Source organism: Triticum urartu, chromosome 3A, assembly GCF_056163025.1.
Source record: "Triticum urartu cultivar PI428250 chromosome 3A, HENAU_Tu73, whole genome shotgun sequence".
Classification (NCBI taxonomy): domain Eukaryota; kingdom Viridiplantae; phylum Streptophyta; class Magnoliopsida; order Poales; family Poaceae; genus Triticum; species Triticum urartu.
In genome coordinates this window covers 169,031,360-169,051,953 of record NC_141875.1, presented here as the reverse complement: position 1 = coordinate 169,051,953, position 20,594 = coordinate 169,031,360, and the positions used below count along the sequence as shown (strand labels likewise).

General features: G+C 53.9%; 1 protein-coding gene across 1 annotated transcript; it reads right to left on the bottom strand.

Moving 5' to 3' along the window:
• Positions 1-15,170: 15,170 nt before the first annotated feature.
• LOC147979069 (uncharacterized) lies at positions 15,171-18,201 on the bottom strand. Its single transcript, XM_087515015.1, has 7 exons — positions 17,299-18,201; positions 17,052-17,219; positions 16,745-16,840; positions 16,587-16,663; positions 16,077-16,527; positions 15,442-15,718; positions 15,171-15,346 (listed from the first exon to the last, which is right to left on the bottom strand). Exons 1-7 carry the CDS (start codon positions 18,199-18,201, stop codon positions 15,171-15,173), a joined length of 2,148 nt encoding a protein of 715 aa, XP_087371141.1.
• Positions 18,202-20,594: the final 2,393 nt, after the last annotated feature.

Genomic DNA, 20,594 nt, shown 5'->3' with positions numbered 1-20,594 from the left:
TAGTGCCCATGTCTCCGCATGCGCGAGCTTTATCGCATACTGAAACTCCAATGCTATCTCGAAGCCTGGGAAGAGGATCGAAGGCTTCCGAAGCAAGTGGGTCATGGTGGACGTCGGGCGCATCCACCCCCGGCTGGTGTTGCCCACGAGGCAGCCCAAGGCTGTTAACGCGTGGTCCCGTGTGGAGCTCGTCGACTCCCGTGCGAAGGCGGTGCTGAAGAGGATGAACACGGACCTGAGGCCCAACAACTTGGGAGCGGCGAAGTTAACCGGGGCCACGCTCCTGAGGGAGTTCTTGGAGCACCGGGTGGCTCCACTCCAGGAGCACTCGCTCCCACTGTGGAGGCTTGGGGGAGATGACGCCACCCTGTGCCTGAGCCCCGAGGCCCTGACCGACGAGGATCTGGTCGCAGCCCTCCATTCCTTGGTTGGGGGAGACGTGGCGAGCCCGGTGGGCGCCCCCGTCCCCCTATTCCTTCATGACGACTAGGAGCAGGTGGTGAACGAATGGAAGCCCCCGTCCTCCAGCAGCTCCAACGGGAGTAAGGGGAAAGAAGAGGCGGATGAGGAAGAGTCTGACTCTGAAGCGACCGGCGAGGAGTTGAGGGAGTCCTTCCCTTGGCGCAAGTCCCAGGCCCTCCGCTCCATGTCGGACGACGACGAGGCCAGCGCCAGGCGAGGAGGGGAGGACTCTCCCTTGATCACAAAGAAGGGCAGGTCGAGCCTGGTTCCCCCAGGGTCTGCTCTGGTCCCTGGGCGGTCCTGGGCCAGCTCCGGCCCTCCTGACGTGCCTTCTGCTTTCGGGCCTCCCAAGGCCAACCCCAGCTGTAGGCTTTCGGGCTTCAAGTTCGGCCGGAGGTTGCCTGGGTCCACGAACGACGACCAGTAAGTGCTTGATTCGTGCTTTGCTTGGTTTCTGCCGCCGAGGCTTGACGTCCATATTCTTTTGCTAGGTTGGCGCCCGCTGCAAAGAAGTTGAGAGGGGCTTCCATGGCCCCGCTCGGGGCGAGTCCATCCGCCGGGGCGGCGCCTTCGTCTGCTGGGGGAAAGGACAGCGAGGCTCGTGCTTCTCCTACCCGATCATCTTCGCGAGGCCAGCTGGGACCCCTTGGCGAGGAGTCAGCCCCCGTGGCCCCGCTGACCTTGAAGTCGACCGCGCTTGATGCTGCGGCTGGAGCAGCCAAGGCCCAGGAGGTTCCTCCTTGCCAAGCCGTGATCACGCTGCCGTCCACTCTGCCTGCTCCAGCAGTTCCTGCCTCTTCTGCTCTTTCTGCTGCTATCCTGGACCAGGTTGCCAATGAGATGAGCCAGCTGCGGGAGGATCTTCTGGGTGCAGACCCTCGCCTAGTGGCCGGGCACCTGGAGCTGGCTTCTGGCTGGGCCCGTTCTGCCGCCTCCATCTGAGCAGCACTGAGCCAGGCCGTGTTGGCCTCCGATGGGGAGAAGCAGGCCGCCAGCCAAGCCAAGGCCGCTCGCGACGCTGCCCTTGGCGACGATGCGGCCGCCCAGAGCCGCTACAAGGCACTGGAGGCTGAGCTGCAAGGCCTGCGCGACGAGCTCGCCAAGGAGGTGCGCAACGCCAGGAGAAGGAGGAGGAGATGAAGGCTCGGGAGGCTGCCGTCAAGGACCAGGACGCCAAGCTGGATGACCGCCACAGCCGATTGGAGAGGCTGCAGCGATCGCTGAAGGCGGAGAGGATCGAGCTGGACGCCAAGGCGAAGGTCCTGGCGGAAGATCGGGTGGCCTTCGCGAAGCTGGAGAAGAAGGATCGCCCCATACTGAAGACGTTGTACGAGAGCGGCTTGGAGGAGCCGTTGGCTGGCACGGAGGACGGCCCCGCCAAGCTGCTCCCCTTCCTGGTCGATGCGCTTGAAGACGTCGCAGACGGCCTTGGCCCCACGGTCGAGGACGAGGCGCGTGCCTTGTCCTCTGCGGCGTTGACGCATGTCCTCAGCCACGTCTACCTGCGCTACCCCAACGTCGACTTCGACAGCCTGCTGGAGCCCGTGAGCGGCTATCGTGCTGCCGCTGCCGCTGAGGCCGTGAAAGGCCGAGCTGAGGTTTTTCTGGGGAAGTTCTGCTCCTCCAGCATCCTGCCCGGGCGCGGTGCCGCTAGCTCCGCGACCTCAGGAGGCGAAGTCGCCCAACATGACTCCACCACCGGTGACGGCGTCTCTGGAGAGTGATCCCTTCGCGGCTTCTGTCCTGTTTTTATTCCTACAACATGCACCATGCCTCGCGGAGGAGTTTAAACTGGTGTTTGGCGTTATGGAACAATCTATGGCTTGTAATATTTTCTTTGAATTTCCTGGAATTTGCATTTTCCTCTCCTACTTGCTTGCGCTCTACGTGGGCAGGGCCCGGCCCCGCGCGTACCTCACCAGCGTTAGCCCCGACCGGAAACCAGGACGGGACTAAGGAGTGAGGGGCTACATGGCAAGTTAGGCTCCTGAGTCGGAATGCTCAGGAGTCCCCCTTGACGCGCGAGCAACAAGTAGGGAAGGGGGAGTGAGGAGTGGATTGGTCGTTCTGCGTCGGAAGGGCCCGGCCCCACGAGTACCTCACCCAGCGCTAGCCCCGACCGGAAACCAAGGACGGGACTAAGGAGTGAGGGGCTATGTGACCAGTTAGGCTCCTGAGTCGCGATGCTCAGGTACCCCCCTTTTAACGTGCAAGCACTTTGCATGAGAGCGGAGAAGTCTGCGATAAACATCAGGTGATAATCATGGGAAAGAGATTAAGCGTGAAAGAGCAAATTCATTTTAAGGTAGATGCAGGAAATGCCACTGGGTCTGGCCCGAGCATCTTGGGGATGATGCAGCCCAAGGGGCGTCCCCAACAAGGTAAGTAAAGGGCATAAGCAAAATGAATACATGCCGCGAGGATGGACCCATGCGGCCTGGGAATTATGCGGCCCTGTGGGTGCTCCCAGCTAAAAACAGAACTTAGAAAGATGTCACCTGATGTTGTCGAAGATGAAGTGATGTTGAAGAAGAGGGCGATGCGCGGTGAAGACGCTAGTCCTCACGAGCCCCCAGGCCCAGGGGCCTCGGGAGGCTCCGGGGACAAAGGTGGGTCCTCGAGGGCCATCTCCATCTCTGCCAGGACCGCATAGTGCCTGACCTCTTGAGCCTCCAAAATGCTCCTCAGCAGGCGCTGGTGAGCGGCGACTGCGTTCGGCAGGCCGAAGGGCATGCGAACGTAGCTGTGGGGTGGCCCCTCGCAACGCCCCACGGTCAAAGGCCATAGGTGCTCCTGAGACATGGCTCGGTTGAGCCCCGCTATGTCGATGTAGACGCACAGCCCACCATCCTCGCCTGGATGTGGGGCTATGGCGGGCAAGCGGCGGTTGCCGCGCATTACTCTTGACTCTTGTAGCTCCTAGGTATTTCTTGCGATGAACTCCTGAGGGTTTGGTCTTCCTTGCCTTGTATCTTCCTGAGGGAAACGTGCCTGGAAGTACCCCTCCAAGTGGTGCCCGAGCGCCTCCCTCGCGACCTTGGCAAAGTCGGTGGCTCTCCTAGAAAGAGCCCCCGAGCCCTGCCTGAGGAGGGCGCCGGGCGCGCCTTCCTATGCGTGAGAGGGTGGCGCTCCCCGATTGGGCGCGAAACCTGACGCAACACCTCCTGAGGCGCCTGCCTCCTTGTGGCTTGGGCCAGGCGAGGCCTTCTTCTTCTTGAGGGTCACCTCGGGAAGTCTTCCGCTCCTGTGATCTGGGTTTTCGATTGCTGCGGCTTGGAACGCACGCTCAAGCGAGCACACTGCGTCCCTTTCTTCACAGGGTATTGTGATGACTCCACCGCTTCCTGGCATCTTGAGGACATTGTAACCATGGTGAGTCACTGCCATGAACTTGGCCAGAGCTAGGTACCCGGGGATGGCATTGTACGGCAGGCGAATGTGGGCAACGTCGAAGTCGATGAGCTCGGTGCGGTAGTTGTTGCGCTGTCCGAAGGTGACTGGGAGGCGAACCTGCCCTATTGGAACAATGGAACCATCGGTGACTCCTGAGAAAGGCTTGGTCGGCTGAAGCTGATCATATGGCACTTGGAGATTGTCGAACGTCTCGACAGACAGGACGTTGAGTCCTGCTCCGCCATCAATGAGGTTCCTGGTGACCTGCACATTGCTGATGACTGAGGAGCAAAGCATCGGGAGGACTCCGGCCGTTGCCGCGCACTTGAGCTGATCGGCCGAGCTGAACGTGATAGCGCACGTAGACCACCTGAGAGGGCGTGTGGCCTCAAGCTTGGGGAGGACTGCATTCACTTCGCGAGCAAACTACTTGAAGATGCGTTGCGAGGCTGGGGCCTGGGCACCACCCAAGATGCAAGCAATTGCGCGCGTCTCCTGGAAGCCCCCAGCCCCATCGTCTTGATGTTGGTCTTCATTCCTCCTTGGTGGTGGCGGCAAAGGAGGAAGGCCTGCGTTGCCATGTGGGCGATCCTCACGAGGCTGATCCCTCCAGCCTCCCTTGCGAGGCTGATACTGCCAGCGATCCTCGCGAGGTCGGTCACGCCACCCTTGGCGAGGGCCACGGTCTTCCCATTGTCCGCCACCTCTTCCTCCTCCTCGGCCATAGCCCCTGTCGTTGCGCTCGGGGCGTCGGCCGATTCGCCCATCTCTGAGCTCTTGACATTCGTTGGTGTTGTGGGTGTGGAGGTCGTGGTACACGCAGTACCGGCTGCCCTTGGATGACTCAGGCTGATCCCTGCCTCGCTTGGTGTCTGGTTCTGCTACAAGCACGGCAGCCCCCTTGCGCTTCACGTCCTTGGCTTTGAGCTTCTTCTCCTCCGGGTCGGCTGCCGGGAGCTCGAGGAGGGAGAGACGCCCTTCCTCAGCCCTGGTGCACTTGGTCGCCAAGTTGAACAACTCCAGGGATGTGCACAGGTCCTCATGGATTGCCAGCTCCTCCTTCATCTTGATGTCGCGCACGCCGTAGGAGAAAGCTGAGATGATGGCTTCCTCAGTCACCTTGGGGATCTTGAGGTGAGCGTAGTTGAAGCGCTGGATGTAGTTCTGCAGGGTTTCCCCTGGCTGTTGCTTGATGCGGCGCAGGTCGCTCATGGCCGGGGGCCGCTCGCGAGTGCCCTGGAAGTTGGCGATGAAGCGGGTGCGCATCTCGCTCCAGGAGGAGATCATGCCGGGGGCCAGATTCAGGAGCCAGGTGTGGGCGCCGTCCTTGAGCGCCATGGGAAACCAGTTCGCCATTTCCTTCTCGTCTTCGTTGGCGGCTACGATGCCCATCTCGTAGAGCTGTAGGAACTCCACGTGGTCCGCCATGCCGTCATAGCGAGGGGGTAGGTCGGGCTTGGACTTGCCTGGCCATGTGACGCCGCGTAGCTCGGTGGTGAAGGCGAGGCAGCCTATTGTGGCCACCGGTGCCCTTTGCTGGTACTGGGCTTGCTCCTGGGGATCACCACGTGCCGCCGCCTGGAGCAGCGCGGGGTCTTGGCGTAGAGGTGGAGGGACGCGATCTTGGCGCACCCAAGCTGGGAGCGTGCGAGCACCTTCTCGGGGACGCGGGATCTCTTGGCAGCTCCCTTCTTGCTGTGCAGACGCCGGACGTGGAGGGTCTCGCCCTGGGGCTGCACGCCTTGCAGCCAAGGCGCCTTCTTGGGGAGGAGGTGGCGGAGGCACCTCCTGATCCTCGCCCCCTGTGCGGAAAGGAGGGCGAGGCAGCGAGAGGGACCGCAAGGGGGAGCCCCCTGCGGCGCTAACGAGCTCAGTGATGCGGGCGAGCCAGTCCTCGTAGAGGTCGTCGACGGGGCGGTAGCGCAGGAGCTCTCTTGCCAGGAGCAGCGAGGCGTGCACATCCATGGGAGCGTGACGGGCGTGGGACGACGAGCCAGCTGGAGTCAGCGACGGGGTGGCGGTGCGGCCATCCCACCGCACCGAAGGATGCTGAGACGAGGCCTGCTGCTCGTTCCCCGCCGGGCCGGTGGCGGCGTTGGCGACAGGCGATAGGGAATGACGAGGGGGGCCGCCGACAGGCGCCGTCTGGGCGACGCGGGTGGCGCGAGCAGCCCGGCGCTCGGCGCGAGCCCGACGAGCGTCAGCCATGGACACGACGGAAGATCACACGCGAACAGCGGAAGAAAGGTTCCGGCGCACCCCTACCTGGCGCGCTAAATGTCGGATTTCGGGTTCCGGCAGAACCTTGAGGTTTGAACACTGGGGTCCGCGCGGAAATCTCTCCCCTACTGTTCTATGCCCGATCTCCTCGCGTGATCTAAGCTGGAAACGATGAACAACACAAGGGACACGAGATTTATACTGGTTTGAGCCACCGTTGTGGTGTAATACCCTACTCCAGTGTGTGGTGTGGTGGATTGCCTCAGGGGCTGATGATGAACAGTATAGAGGAAGAACAGACTCGCAAGGGGTGTTCTTAAGCTGGTGCGGTGTGCTCTACTTTGTCTAGATCTCTCTTTCTCTACCAGCTTGCTCGATCAGAGTTCTCGATCAGATTCCTGGATGCCTCTACTCTGTGGTGGCTAGCTCTATTTATAGAGGCCCTGGGCCTCTTCCCAAATAATGAGCGGGAAGGGCGCCAACAATTGGCCATTTTGAAGGGGAACATCTAGTACAAGTTATCCTGACCAAAGGTGGTCTTCGGCTGCCAAAAGCACCGGCGATGACGCCGTCTTGGGCTCCACGGTGACCTCCGTCCTGCCGTCCGGCTGGTCTTGGTCTCAATGCACCAGAATGGTAACCTTTGCCTGATGCCTTGGCCTGTGCTTTCCCCCTTTGCACCGAAAGGGAAACAAGGACACTGCGCAGGCCGGCGCCCGCCTGGTCTTGATTCGTCATGGCTTGCGTCATGGGATCCTCGCGAAGTACCCCTGCCTTGATCTCTCCGCCTCCTTGCGAGCCTGCCTGATGAGGCCGCCCTTGAGGAAGCTTCCTGTCGTCCGCCCTGCGAGGCTTGGCCCCTCACGAGGGTCTTGAGCTTGAGCTGATGAAGATGGGCCGCGCTGGGCCCCCACTTGAGCCACACCGCAGGCCGCAGGCAGGCAAGTCTGGGGACCCCCGTTCCTAGAACACCGACACAACGCATGGTGGATTTGAGTTCTTGAAGGGCAACTTCGAAGGGCTCAAGGGATACGCTGTGGGCCGGATGACCAAGAGTCGTCGCAGCAAGATCTACATCGATGACGAAGGCTGGGGCCCCGACGCCAGCTCAATTTAGTAAGGGTACCGGGTCCCCTTCAGCGGAATCCACGTCTTCATCAGCCGGATTGGTGAGCCAGGCCCTGAGCCGGACAACTGCACCGACCTTGTCGAGACGGCTCAGCGCGCGAGACCCGCTCGGGCTCAACCCGTCGTGAAGCGCGCCTTCATGGGTTGCATCCATGGAGGGGAACTTTCTAAAGGATCTGTAGATGGTGGTGAGACGGCCGTCCTCTCTGATGGTGATTCGTCCGCCGGTTCAACAGATTCGTTGTACCCATTGCAAGACGGCGGGCTTGGGGGCTATTCCGATGGCAGCAGTATTCCGAACCCCTCTGAGTCGCCAAACTGGGCAGGAGTCTTCATGGCTGGTAATCAACCCGGCCAAAATTCTACAGCCGCAGCAGCAATAACGTCCAGGTCAGGAGCGGCCGGGGCAGGAGGCCCTGTGCGCCCACCGGCTCAGGTGCTAATGGATCTCATGGATAAGCTTACGACCCTGTTAACCACCACAGTTATCCCTGCGAATCAAGATGAGCATAATGCAGAGGTGGCACAGGTTCGTGAAGAGATAGCTCGGGCCAAGGAGGCCTTAGCAGCTGAGGACACCAGATTGGCCACAAAACGGGCGGCTTTGGATGCACGGGCGCAGCAGCTCCAGTCAGAGGTTTTTTAGCTTACGATGAGCCTGAACGCGTCTAATGAGGTGATGAGGAGGAGGCATTAGCAAACTCAATCCTGTTTGCCTCCAATTTATGACCCTCGGAACCTTTTCGCTACACCCGGAGCCGGCCCTAGTAACCCACCAGAAGCAAATCAGTTCACGGCAGCCGGGGTGGGAGGACCGGTTCAGCCTCGGGAGATGGCACCTCCTCATGGTAATATGGCCCTGCCCCGCTATGTACCGATACCACCGGGTCACTTTTCCAATCCCATGGAGAACTTAATTGCAGCATCGACACGTTTGGCGGCTCTCCTAGTGGACGGTGACGATCCAACAGCGGTGGAGACACGAAGGATCAGAGAACTCGTTCAGACGGCTTTGGCTCAGCAAGAGACTTATTCCTATAGCCGGGACAGGATTCATTCAACCCCTCCGCCTTGGTTGGCTCCGTCTCATCCAAACCAGAGCCCGAGTTACAGCAAGCACATGGAGTCAGAGGCCTTGTCAAGCAATGCCAGCGCCGTAACCAGCCTGGCGGTTATAACCCGGTGCAGGACCGGATACGTCAGGAGGATGAGCGGGCGGCTCAGCTAGCGGCTCAGCTAGCAACTCAGCAAACGGCTCACCCGGTCTTTCCGGATTATCCGACGACTTCTGTTGAGGCAGGAGTAGCCAACAGAACCGGCGGCGTCCCGTGTCTGGTGCCGGCTTTACGCAATGTGTGTCCGCCTAAAGATTTCAAAGGACCTTGAAAGGTGCCAAATTATACGGCCGACTTACAGCCTGGGACATGGATTGAAAGCTATGAGATGGCCATGGAGCTGTTGGAGGTCACTGGCGCAGCAATGGCTAAGTACTTCACCATGATGTTGGATGGAACGGCCCGGACGTGGCTAAAAGGGTTACCGCCCAATTCTATTAGTTCATGGGCGGAGTTAAAGGCCCGGTTCATTCAGAAGGATACTTGCAAGCAATCTATGTCAATTGTGGACTTAACTAATTGTAAGAAAGAGGAGGGTGAATCTACCACTCATTGGGTGCGCCGGGTCAAGGAGATAATACACTCATCTGACAAGATGGATGCCGGCTCTGTAGTCCTCATGCTGGAGAAGAATTGCCGATTTGAACCACTAAGGCAGAAGCTGGGACGACTCAAGCATGATTGTAATGATATGGGTCAGCTGATGGCGGCTCTAGTCAAGTATGCCGATTCTGATAGTACCAAGGATCCCGCGTCTGATGAGGAAAAGACAGGGAAGGGAAAGAAGAACGGCAATGGAAAGGGCCAGCAGCACAACCCGGCAAATCAAGGAGGTTATAAGCGTAAAGCTGATGGCAACCCGGAATTTGTGGCTAATGCTAACGTGCAGGGTAACAATCAGAGACGCAAGGGGAGGCCGCCTCCCCGGTCTGGCGGGTCAGGTCCATCTCTTGAGCAGTTACTCAATGAGCCCTGCCCGAGACACGACACCCGGGAACGACCAGCCACCCACTTATGGAAGGATTGCGCAATCATGAAGGCTTTCAAGAATTCCAACACATTTGATGGCAACCATGGGTCGAGCGACGGCTCAGGTGCCGGCGGTTTCCATAGCCCGGGTGGCGGTTCAAATTCCGGCTTTCAGGGAAATCAAGGTGGATATAATCAGCAACAGTCTGGTCAGGGAGGACAGCAGCAGCAGCAGTCGGGTTATCAGAGCCATCCGAAGCAGCTGAACAGTGGACAGTATCACGTGTTCACTACTAGCTTATGCAAACGTGACCATAAGATTCATAAAAGGGCCGTGAACTCCGTTGAGCCGGCGGTTCCCCGTTATTTGAGGTGGTCAGAGCAGCCTATTGTGTGGAGTAGAGAGGATCACCCTCCCCGGCTTGATAATCCGGGTCAGTTAGCCTTGGTGGTGGCACCTCGGGTCGGTGGATATAAATTCACTAAAGTGCTCATGGATGGAGGTAGCAGCATCAACATCCTCTATTACGAGACCTTTTGGCGTATGGGTTTGACTGACAAAAATTTAAAGACGTCCAACACCATTTTCCATGGAGTGGTGCCTGGTAAGTCGGCATACCCCGTCGGTAAGATTGAACTGGAGGTGGCTTTTGGAGATGAGTATGATTCTAGGGCTGAGAAGTTAACTTTTGAGGTGGTCAAAATCAAGAGTCCATACATGCTCTATTTGGTCGGCCGGCTTATGCCAAGTTCATGGCGTGGCCATGTTATGTTTATTTGCAGCTCAAGATGCCGGGTCACAAGGGCACCATCACTATGCATGGGAGTTGAAAGGTAGCCCTGGAGTGCGAAGAAGGCGACGCGGCTTATGCCGAGTCTGTCTGTGCAGCAGAGGAGCTGAAATTTTATCGAGATAACGTTTACCCGGCGGATATGACCTCCCTCAAGAAGCCAACCACGAACATGACCCAGCGATGAAGTTTAAGTCGGCTGCTGAAACCAAACTTATTGATTTTACTCCAGGCGATTCGTCTAAATAGTTCAGCATCAGTGCCAATTTGGATCCTAAATAGGAAAGCGCGCTCATCGAGTTCATCCGTGAGAACCGGGATATCTTTGCATGGAAACCTTCTGACATGCCGGGTGTACCGAGAGAACTCGCTGAGCACACTCTCAATATTGATCCGAAGTATAAGTTGGTCAGGCAGTTTCTTCGGCGGTTCAACGAAGAGAGACGGAAAGCTATTGGAGAGGAGGTCGCCCGGCTCTTAGCGGCTGGGTTCATTGTTGAAGTTTTTCACCCGGAGTGGTTGGCTAACCCGGTGCTCGTGCTCAAGAAGAATGGCACCTGGCGGATGTGTGTGGATTACACGGACTTAAATAAGGCTTGTCCCGTGGATCCCTTTGCTCTCCCCCATATTGATCAAATCATTGATGCTACGGCGGGTTGCGAGCGTTTGAGCTTTTTGGATGCTTACTCTGGTTATCATCAGATCAAGATGGCAGTGAAGGACCAGGAGAAGATGGCTTTCATCACTCCATTTGTAGCCTTCTGCTATGTATCTATGCCGTTTGGGCTCAAGAGTGCCCATGCGACTTACCAGCGATGTGTGCAGAACTGTCTCCACGATCAAATCGGGCGCAATGTTCACGCTTATGTGGATGACATAGTGGTGAAGTCCAGAGAAAAGGAAACCTTAATATCTGATTTGAAGGAAACCTTTGATAATCTCCGGGTTTATAAGATGATGCTTAACCCGGCCAAGTGTGTATTTGGTGTACTTGCAGGCAAGCTTTTGGGTTTTCTGGTCACAAACAGGGGCATTGAAGCTAATCCGGAGAAGATCAAGGCAATTACCTCTTTGGCTAAACCAGCGTGCATCAATGATGTTCAGCGACTGGCGGGTCGTGTGGCTGCTTTAAGCCGGTTCATAAGCCGGTTAGGTGAGAAGGCCCTACCACTGTATCAGATGATGAAGAAAACAGACACTTTTGTCTGGAGTGATGATGCTTATACTGCCTTTGAAGATTTAAAGAGACAGTTATCTGAGCCGCTGGTCCTTACGGCTCCCATTGATAGAGAGCCATTACTGTTATATGTGGCTGCTAACTCACGAGCTGTCAGTGTTGCAATCGTGGTGGAGCGCAAGGAGGCTGGTAAGGAGCATCCGGTTCAACGGTCGGTTTACTACATCAGTGAGGTGCTCATTGAGTCTAAGCAAAGGTATCCACATTGGCAAAAGCTTGTTTACAGGGTGTTCATGGCAAGCCGGAAGCTAAAGCAATACTTCCAAGGTCACCCTATTACTGTGGTAAGTTCTGCCCCCCTGGGAGACATCATACAGAACAGAGAGGCCATAGGACGAGTCGCCAAGTGGGCTATTGAGCTTGGGCCTCATGGTTTGAAATACATGCCTCAGACTGCTATCAAGTCTCAAGCCCTGGTGGACTTTATCAATGATTGGACAGAGTTGCAGGCACCTGAGGAGAAGCCATATAACACATATTGGACTATTCACTTTGATGGGTCCAGGCAGTTAGAAGGCTCGGGGGCTGGAGTCGTTTTAACTTCCACCCGAGGTGACAAATTTTGTTATGTGCTCCGGCTTATGTTTCCTTGTACTAACAATGCAGCTGAGTATGAGGCCTTACTCCATGGTCTCCGGATGGCCAAAGAGATGAATTTGAGCCGGGTAAGGTGCTTGGGTGACTCAGATCTCGTGGCTCAACAGGTGTTAGGCAAGTGGGACTCCAAGGATCCCCTTATGGCGGCTTACCGTCATGAAGTGGATGTTGTGGCTGGGCACTTCAAAGGTTATCAAGTGGAGCACATTGATCGAAGGAAGAATGAGGCGGCTGATGCTTTAGGCCGGGTGGGATCTCAGCGTAAGCCGGTGCCGCCTAACACCTTTCTCGATATTTTGCATAATCCTTCTGTCAAGGTACCCACGGAGGAAGACCTAGCAGTGCCAGACCCGGAGGCACAGCTGGTAGCAGCCCTTCACGTCATCCCGGATTGGACAGTGCCATATTTGGCTTACATGACCCGGGGAGAGTTGCCTGAGGATGAGACCTTGGCGAGACAAATCATCCGGCGGTCCAAATCCATGACAATTGTTCATGGTGAGTTACATCATCGAAGTGTCACTTGGGCATTTCAATGTTGTGTGTCGCCTGCGGAGGGTCAGGAGATACTTCATGAGATCCATGAAGGGGATTGCGGTCATCATGCCGGCTCAAAATCTCTCGTGGCCAAGGCTTTCCTTCATGGCTTCTATTGGCTGACGGCTCATGCTGATGCAGAGGATTTGGTCAGTAAATGTGACGGATGTCAGAAATTCTCACGACGAGCTCATGTGCTGGCTCAAGAGTTGAGGATGATTCCAATTACTTGGCCATTCACAGTCTGGGGGCTTGATATGGTCGGGCCTTTCAAAAGGTCTAAGGATAAAAAGACGCACCTCCTGGTAGCAGTGGACAAGTTTACAAAGTGGGTTGAGGCAGAGCCGGTCAGTAAGTGTGATGCAGCCACGGGGTTCAGTTCATGAAAAAGGTGATCTTTCGTTTTTGTTTTCCACACAGCATTATAACTGATAATGGCACTAACCTCTCCAAAGGTGCCATGGAAGAGTTCTGTCAATGAGAACATATCCAGCTTGATGTTTCGGCGGTTGCTCATCCTCAATCCAATGGTCAAGCAGAAAGAGCTAATCAGGAGATCTTGAAGGGTATCAAACCCCGGCTCTTGGTTCCCTTACAGCGGACGCCGGGTTGTTGGGTGGAGGAGCTACCTTCTGTACTTTGGACTATCAATACTACAACTAACAGATCTACGGGTTACACACCTTTCTTCATGGTGTACGGAGCAGAAGCGGTACTGCCAAGTGACATCCGGCATGAATCACCCCGCGTGGCGGCTTACGTTGAGGCTGATAACGAAAAAGCTCGTCAGGATGCACTCGACTTGTTGGATGAAGAGTGAGACTTGGCAATAGCACGCTCGGCGATTTACCAGCAAGACCTGCACCGCCGGGTTAGATCCAGAACCTTTCAGGAAGGCGACTTAGTGCTCCGGCTCATCCAGGATCAGTCTGATATGCACAAGCTATCCCCTCCTTGGGAAGGACCCTTTGTGATCAGCAAGAATCTGAACAACGAGACATACTACCTTATCGATGTTCGAGAGCACAAAGACTCACTTAAATCAGAGGAGGAGACCCGCCGGCCGTGGAATATCGCTCATCTTCGGCCTTACTATACTTGAGCCACCGGCTCTCAGGATGTATATATTTTGACGGTGTATATATTATATAAAGCAATAAAGCAGGACCTCTGTCCTTTTCATCCTTAAAATTGTACATGCCTTCTTTATCATGTTGTTGAAACAACCAACAGGGAGCGGGTCATATCTGAATCCGGCTTTCCCTTTGGTCCGGCTTATGATCATATCTGAATCTAGCCATGATCACTTGGGGGCTTCCTGTTCAAACATAGGTCGTATTCGAACCAAAGAGAACATAGCTGTCGATACCCTCTTGATCGGCATACCGCCAAACCCACTTGGGGGCTTCTCGATCATATTTGAATCATAGCTTAACCCCTTTGGGTCTGACGTGGATTGTATTCGAATCAACATCATTAAACAACTCTTATGGCTACTTGGGGGCTTCCTGTTCAAACATAGGTCATATTCGAACCAAAGAGAACATAGCTGTCGATACCCACTTGATCGGCATCGCCAAAGCCACTGGGGGCTATATGATCGTATCCGAATCTTAGCTTAACCCCTTCGGAGCGGTTCACTGATCATATTCGAATCAGAAACCTTTAAATTTTGTTTATTATCCATCATACTTTGTAATTATAAGTATTTAACTATCTTGAGGCCCTCTTGAAAGTATTATGGGGTGGTTTTTATTCCACCGGTTTAAATATAGATCACCTCAGGTTGTCAAGTACCTGGCAAACATCATATGTGCCAAGGTTTCAGGAGTTAAACTTACCCTCATGGTTTGGGTCACATAAGCCGGCGAGATTATCAAAAGGATCGCAGGTATGCCGTTATGATTATGTTTAACGGAAATAATCATAACCGACCTTTATATGATGTTTTGCTTTGCACTCCGGGTTATCAGTACCTTATGTGACCCCCGATGCGATAAATCGCCAAGGGAATTGTGTTTATTTTTATAGGCAGGGCAATGCAAGCAGATTTCTATTTAACATAAAGGAAATAGAAGATCAATATAAACTGCAAGTATATAGCGATGGCGGCTTAAGAAAGTGTCGAGCGCCATAAACATGCGCGAAGGCATGGCAAAAATCAAGAGTTTTTCTACGCTATTACAAGACTCCCCGAGTCTGGATCATGAGGCATTGTTTTTTCACAAGATATAAGCATATGACGCCTGCTGGTTCACTCCTTCGGTTGGCTTGAAGATTCCGGTTTATCCTTCTCCGCTTCTCCGCCGGCTGCCTTGTCCTGGAAGGTTGACGATGCCCAGTCAATGCCATTCAAAGCTTCAAACTCAGCTTCATCATCTATTAAACCGGTGGGTCAACTTCAGGGGCAAAGGTATGCTTACGGATTGGAGGGATCAGGCTGACTTTATCATCGTGTGGCGTTGGGAGTCTCCGATTCTCGCTGTCATAACCCGGCTGATACTTGGTAAGGTCAGTATCGTTCCCAATGAGGGTGGCCACAGGACGTATATCCTTCACGCAGGCGGTGAAATCTGTCTCATAGAACAAGGTGCCATCTTCTTTCAAGCTTGGATACCCAAGAGCAATGTCAGCCGGGTCTAGCTCTCGAAGCCACGCCTTCGCCCGACTCAATGCGGCTATAGCTCCAGCTCTTACAGATGCTCGTCTTAACTCTTGGACTCACTGAGGTAGCACAGCAAGCCGCTTTAGCACATCTTGCAGGAGATGGGGAACATCATTTGATAAAGCCACAACGGCCAGAGCATGTTGTGACCCGGTGTAGAGCTGTTCCACCAGAGTATAAACCGCCTTCAGCTTGATCGACATATTCTGCTTGAGGTTTGTGCTCCTGGGGCCTGTGTTATTAAACGTAAAATGAGCCGGAGGTAACAATTGAAATAGTCATTGAAGAGAAGGTTTACAGTACTTAAGGTTTGTATAAGTAACTTACCGAAGATTGCTGAGACCATTTGAGATATCTGGCGCTTTAAGCCTGACAGCTCGGCCATTGCTTCTGCAAGTGATGCCTCTGCTGTCTCGGCCCAGGTCACCAGTGAGGCTTTTTCATCAGCCCAGGTTTTCTTCTCCGCCTCAAAGCTCTTCTTCAACTTCTCTTGTTCAGAGACACTGAATTCAAACTTGGAGTTGGCCTTTTGAATTTCAAGTTCTTGAGCTGCTAGGCAGTTCTTCAGGTCAGCAATTTCTGACTCAATTTGACTTATGGTGGCCTACATTGATGCCGGGTTATAGTCAGAATCATTATAAGATAACATTAAGTCCCAAGCACTTTGCAAGCAAAGGTACTTGACACTTGGGGGCTAATGTATACTGAAGAACTCTAAAATTACTACGCCGGTTCATGAAAATTAAGTCCCAAGCACTTTGCAAGCAAAGAACTTGGCACTTGGGGGCTAATGTGCATCGCACGTTCAAAGTATCATGCTACAATTGTGTTAAATATCTTGTTTCTAAGCTGGACAAGCAGTGCTAGGCAGGTTTCTAAGTCTACATCATATTTACTTATAAGCAATAGACTTGGGGGCTGGTACAGTAAGTATGATTAAGGAAAAGTAGCATAAGTCATACCTCAGATTTTTGCTGTATCTGCTTCACCATGTCAATTTCCAGGTCACGGCTGCTATGTACTTGACTGATATAGCTAGAGACGATCTCCCCAATACTCAAATGAGTGTAGTCAGCAACGTCTAACTTGGCCTTTCGGCGCTCCAAAAGCTCCTCCTTGGCAGAGCACTTGGCAAGGACAGTGGGCTGCCCTGGCTCAACAAACTGAGTCCTGAGAATCTCAACTTCCGGATTAATTGTCTTGGCCGGGCTAGGAGTTTCCGGCCTATCAGAGCCATCGAGAGTCTCTTCAGCGGGCGGATCAGAGGTTGGTGCTGGAATGTCATAAACCGGTTCAGGCGGCGACTGAGGAGTGGAAGTGTCAGGGGCAGCCGTGCCAAGCTCCGGTTCAGTCACGACAGGGTCTTGGGCTGTCTTATTTTTCTTCACTTTCTTCCTGGGCTTCACTTGTACTCTGTGGACAAATCAGAGGGGTTAATACAAAAGGATGAGCAAAATAAGCATAAGGCAAACAAGTTTACATTACCCGGGGCGGTTTTGAAAGCCGACGAGTTGGACTGCATAGACTCGCCGGAGGAAGGAGAGGTATCCTGATAATTGGAGTCAGATGAATTGAGAGGTTGGCGAATTAAACCCGCCAAAGGTAAAACAGAACGTAAATCGGAGATAACCTCAGTCCGGCGCTTCCTGGTTACATCAGCTAAGCCGGAGGAGAGCTCTGCATCCTTGCTGGTCCGGGTCTGCCTCCGGCTTTCAAAAATTTGTTGCTTCAGAAGAAATTGAGGATCTTGGTAAGCCAAAGGATGTGAAAACCTTACTTTCTAGGTCACTCTTCGAATTTTCTGCCGCGACAAAGGCTCGGAGTCGGAGGAGATTATAGTTACCTCTTCCTAGACGGCTTGGCTGTTTCCCGTGTCTTCCTGAAAGGAGTTAATGTCAATAAGGTGATGATAAAAGAGTCAAGGGGTTAAAAGTTACCTCTTCTTCATCGTCATCAGAATCGTCAAGTTTTAACATATCTGAAGCACTCGGCTTCCTCTTCCTTGAAGTTCCTGTCTTGGCGGCTTTTCTTTCAGCTCTCTTGGCCGCTCTGGCTTGTTTGGCAGCCTCATGATCATACTTGACCTTCCAGAAGTTGTCATTTTCCTGTGAAAAATGATAAAGGGTTATGAGTAAGAACAAGGTATAACACAGTAAAGAGTAATTATTGAGGTTGATGACTCACTGCAGGGGCTGGGTTCTTCTTGCAGAAAGGAAGTAAGCCGAAGGCATTACTAGTCACCGTGCCCTCTTTTAACAAAGACTGGGTCATAGCCTCCACCGCATCATCTGGTAAGTCGTCAGGACTATGACGCAGTGGGTCATCCTTCTCGCCTGAGTAAGTACACATTAAGCCGGGGCGGCGGCTTAACGGAATCACTCGCCAAGAAACCCAGACTCGGACCAGGTCGATGCCATCTAAGCCGTTCCCCAAAAGAGCTTTGATTTTCTTAATAGTAGGAGTGAGTGGCAGACGTTCAACAGCAGTCAATTTTTCCGGCAGCCGGTGGTTGGATTCAAGGCGCAAGGCGCGGAAGCCGGGCAGCGGGTTTTCACCAGCCGGAGAAGTGTCTTGGCAGTAGAACCACGTCTGGTTCCAATCCTTTGGATGACTCGGCAGTTCAGCATAAGGGAAAAGGCAGTCTCTCCACCGCTGAATCGAGATGCCACCAAGTTCTAGACTGGGCCCATTGGCGCGTTCGTTCTGCCGGTTTAAATAAAACAATTCTCTGAATAAAAGTAAGCTGGGCTCTTCTCCAAGGTACACCTCACAGAAGACTTGGAAGTTGCAAATATTTGACACGGAATTGGGCCCGATGTCTTGAGGTCTTAGGTCAAAGAATTGCAAAACATCCCTGAAGAATTTTGAACCGGGTGGAGCAAATCCCCGGCTCATATGATCAGTAAAAATGATCACCTCCCCCTCTTTGGGTTGAGGTTTCTCCTCGGACGGGTCAGGAGCACGATAAGACATGACCTCCTTCTTGGGCAGATAGCCAGACTTCACAAATTTAGACAGGGTGCTCTCCGTGACAGTGGACTTGACCCAGTTACAGGTCACCGGAGGTTTGGGAGCCTTGGGTGCCATTGTGCAAATTGAAGCCTATGACAAAGTAAAAAAAATCCGGTTCAATTCATAACCCGGAGGAGGGCATTATTAATTTATTCAAGATGACGGCTTAAGAAGGGGCCTAATGACATATGGGTAACTATGCAGTGGTATTTAAGCCGCTAGAGGTATCAAAGGCAGTTAAATTTTCTTAAGTCGCCGGAAGCAAGCAAGGTTGACAAAATAGTGTCATTGTTTTAAACCGGCCATATGGACTACCGTGGTTAAATAGATTCAACAGATGCAGTTTTTTGACTAAGTGTGGAACAAACAGGTTTCACAAGTTGCAGCTATTATTTTGGATCAAACGGTCGTTCTGAAAAGGAAAATTTCTAGACCTAAAACCAGTGCAGAGAAGTTCATATACTCGAAGGAGGCCTTTAAGCAAGGGAAAAGAGATCTGTTTCTATTCGAGATGGGTGCGAAGCAGCCACCGCAGTAGTTCTAACTGTATAAAGATCAAAAAGGAGCACTTGAGAGGAAAACTATCAAGGGTTTGCAACGGGCGGCGATGAACACCGACGAACTCGGGAGGCCGCAATGCAGATCTAAAAACAGGGAAGGGAAAGGACTTACGGGTGCAGAGCTGTTGCAGGGTTCCGTCGCGTTTCTCTGGTCAAGTCAGGTTGATGCAGCGGCCTGAGTTGGAGAAGACAAGGAGATCTGTGGCGGCGGCGGCAGAGCTCGAGCAACAGAGAAACAGTGCGAGGAGGAAGACGACTGAAGAAGGAGAATGGGAAAGACCTAGGTCACACCTATTTATAAGGAAGGGCCGACTGAGACGACGCGAGAAACGAGGAGACCGAAACATCATTATCCAGCGTCCCCGACGCCTCGGTTTTCAGAATGGTCAGTAAAGGCAAAGATCCGTTGGAAGATATGATGGAGTAAAATATGAATTTAATTGAAGATGATGTCACGACGGGGTTAACGCGGATCCAAAAGATGACGTCATGGCGGGTTAAAGCCTTTGCACAGACAGAAGACTGAAGGCTTGTTTCTTAAGGTATTCTAAGATTGACATGAACCGGTTCAAATCAATCTGGGGCCTAATGTTGGGGATATAACATTTTGTGTAAGCCGCCCGAGAGGGTCCGGGTTATGCAAAGAAGGACTCATCAGAAGAAGCCCAAGACCAAGCATGAAGATGGCGGTTCAATGAAGGGTCTAAGGCCCACAGGCGACTTAAGGCCCATAGTGGTAGAATTAACTAGTCACCGAGCCGGACACTGTTTATGAGCCGGTCGGGACTCTGTAGGCCGCAGGGCGTCAACCTGTGTATATAAGGGGACGACCCGCCGGCGGCTTAGGGCAAGAAACAACTCATCGAGAGCCAGGCATAGCGTATCTCGCTCCCTGGTCATCGAAACCTCAGCAATACCAACCCAACTAGACGTAGGCCTTACCTTCACCGTAAGGGGCCGAACTAGTATAACTATCTCGTGTCCTTTGTCCCGATTAACCCCTTTAAGCTTCCTAGTTGCGACGGCTCCATGACTAAGTCCTTGCAAGAGGACATCTGCCGTGACAATTCCATGACACTACCGCTGGTTGCTCTGGGTGAGGCGAACGCACCGAGGGCCTGGTGAGGTGACGTGCATGGCGTGTGCCGCGAGCCAGAACTCGACCACTCAGATTTGTCGGTCGTGGCAGGGACGGACCCATGCACCAGCGTTGTGCCTCTGTGAAGGCCCCGGGGGAGGCGATGATTAAGCAGGTGATAGCGGTTGGCAGGTTAAGCATAAAGAGCAGATTGACTTGGATAAACGCAGGAAGATACATGCCACTGGGCCTGGCCGAGTGGCTTGGGGATGATGCAGCCCGAGGGGCGCCCCCAGCAAGGTAAGCTAAAGACTTAAGCAAAAGGGATACATGCCACCGGGACGGACCCGTCCGGCCTAGGAATAATGCAGCCCGAGGGGCGCTCCCAGCTTAAACGAACTTGGAAGATGTCACCTGGTTCTGTAAACAAAGTAGAGTTGGTGTAGCTGAAGCCACGCGTTGAAGGAATGACTCCTCATGAGCCACCGGAACCCTAAGCCTCGGGAGGTTCTGGGGGCTCAGGAGGTTCCCTAAAGAGCGCCTCCATCTCCTCCAGAACAGCATGGACCCTGGCCTCCTGAGCCGCCAGGACCTGCCGTACGTTGCGCTGATAGGCCGACGCCACGCTCGGCAAGCCGAAGGGCATGCGAACGTAGCTGTGTGGTGGGCCCTCACAGCGGCCCGCACGTGATGGCCAGAAGCGCTCCTGAGATGTGGCCCTGTTGAGCCCTGGGATGTCGATGCAGACACGCAGCCCGGCATCCTCGCCTAGATGGGGAGCTGCGCCCTGTGAGCGGCTGCGGCCGCGCATGGCTCTTGCTTCTTGCAGT

Excerpts from the sequence above, each read along its gene's own strand:
- LOC147979069 (XM_087515015.1), bottom strand. The coding sequence starts at position 18,201 with ATGGCACCCAAGGCTCCCAAACCTCCGGTGACCTGTAACTGGGTCAAG. Across the intron at positions 17,220-17,298 it reads AGAAGAACCCAGCCCCTGCA|GAAAATGACAACTTCTGGAA; the intron begins GTGAGTCATCAA and ends CATTTTTCACAG. Across the intron at positions 16,664-16,744 it reads CCAGGAAGCGCCGGACTGAG|GATACCTCTCCTTCCTCCGG; the intron begins GTTATCTCCGAT and ends TCCAATTATCAG.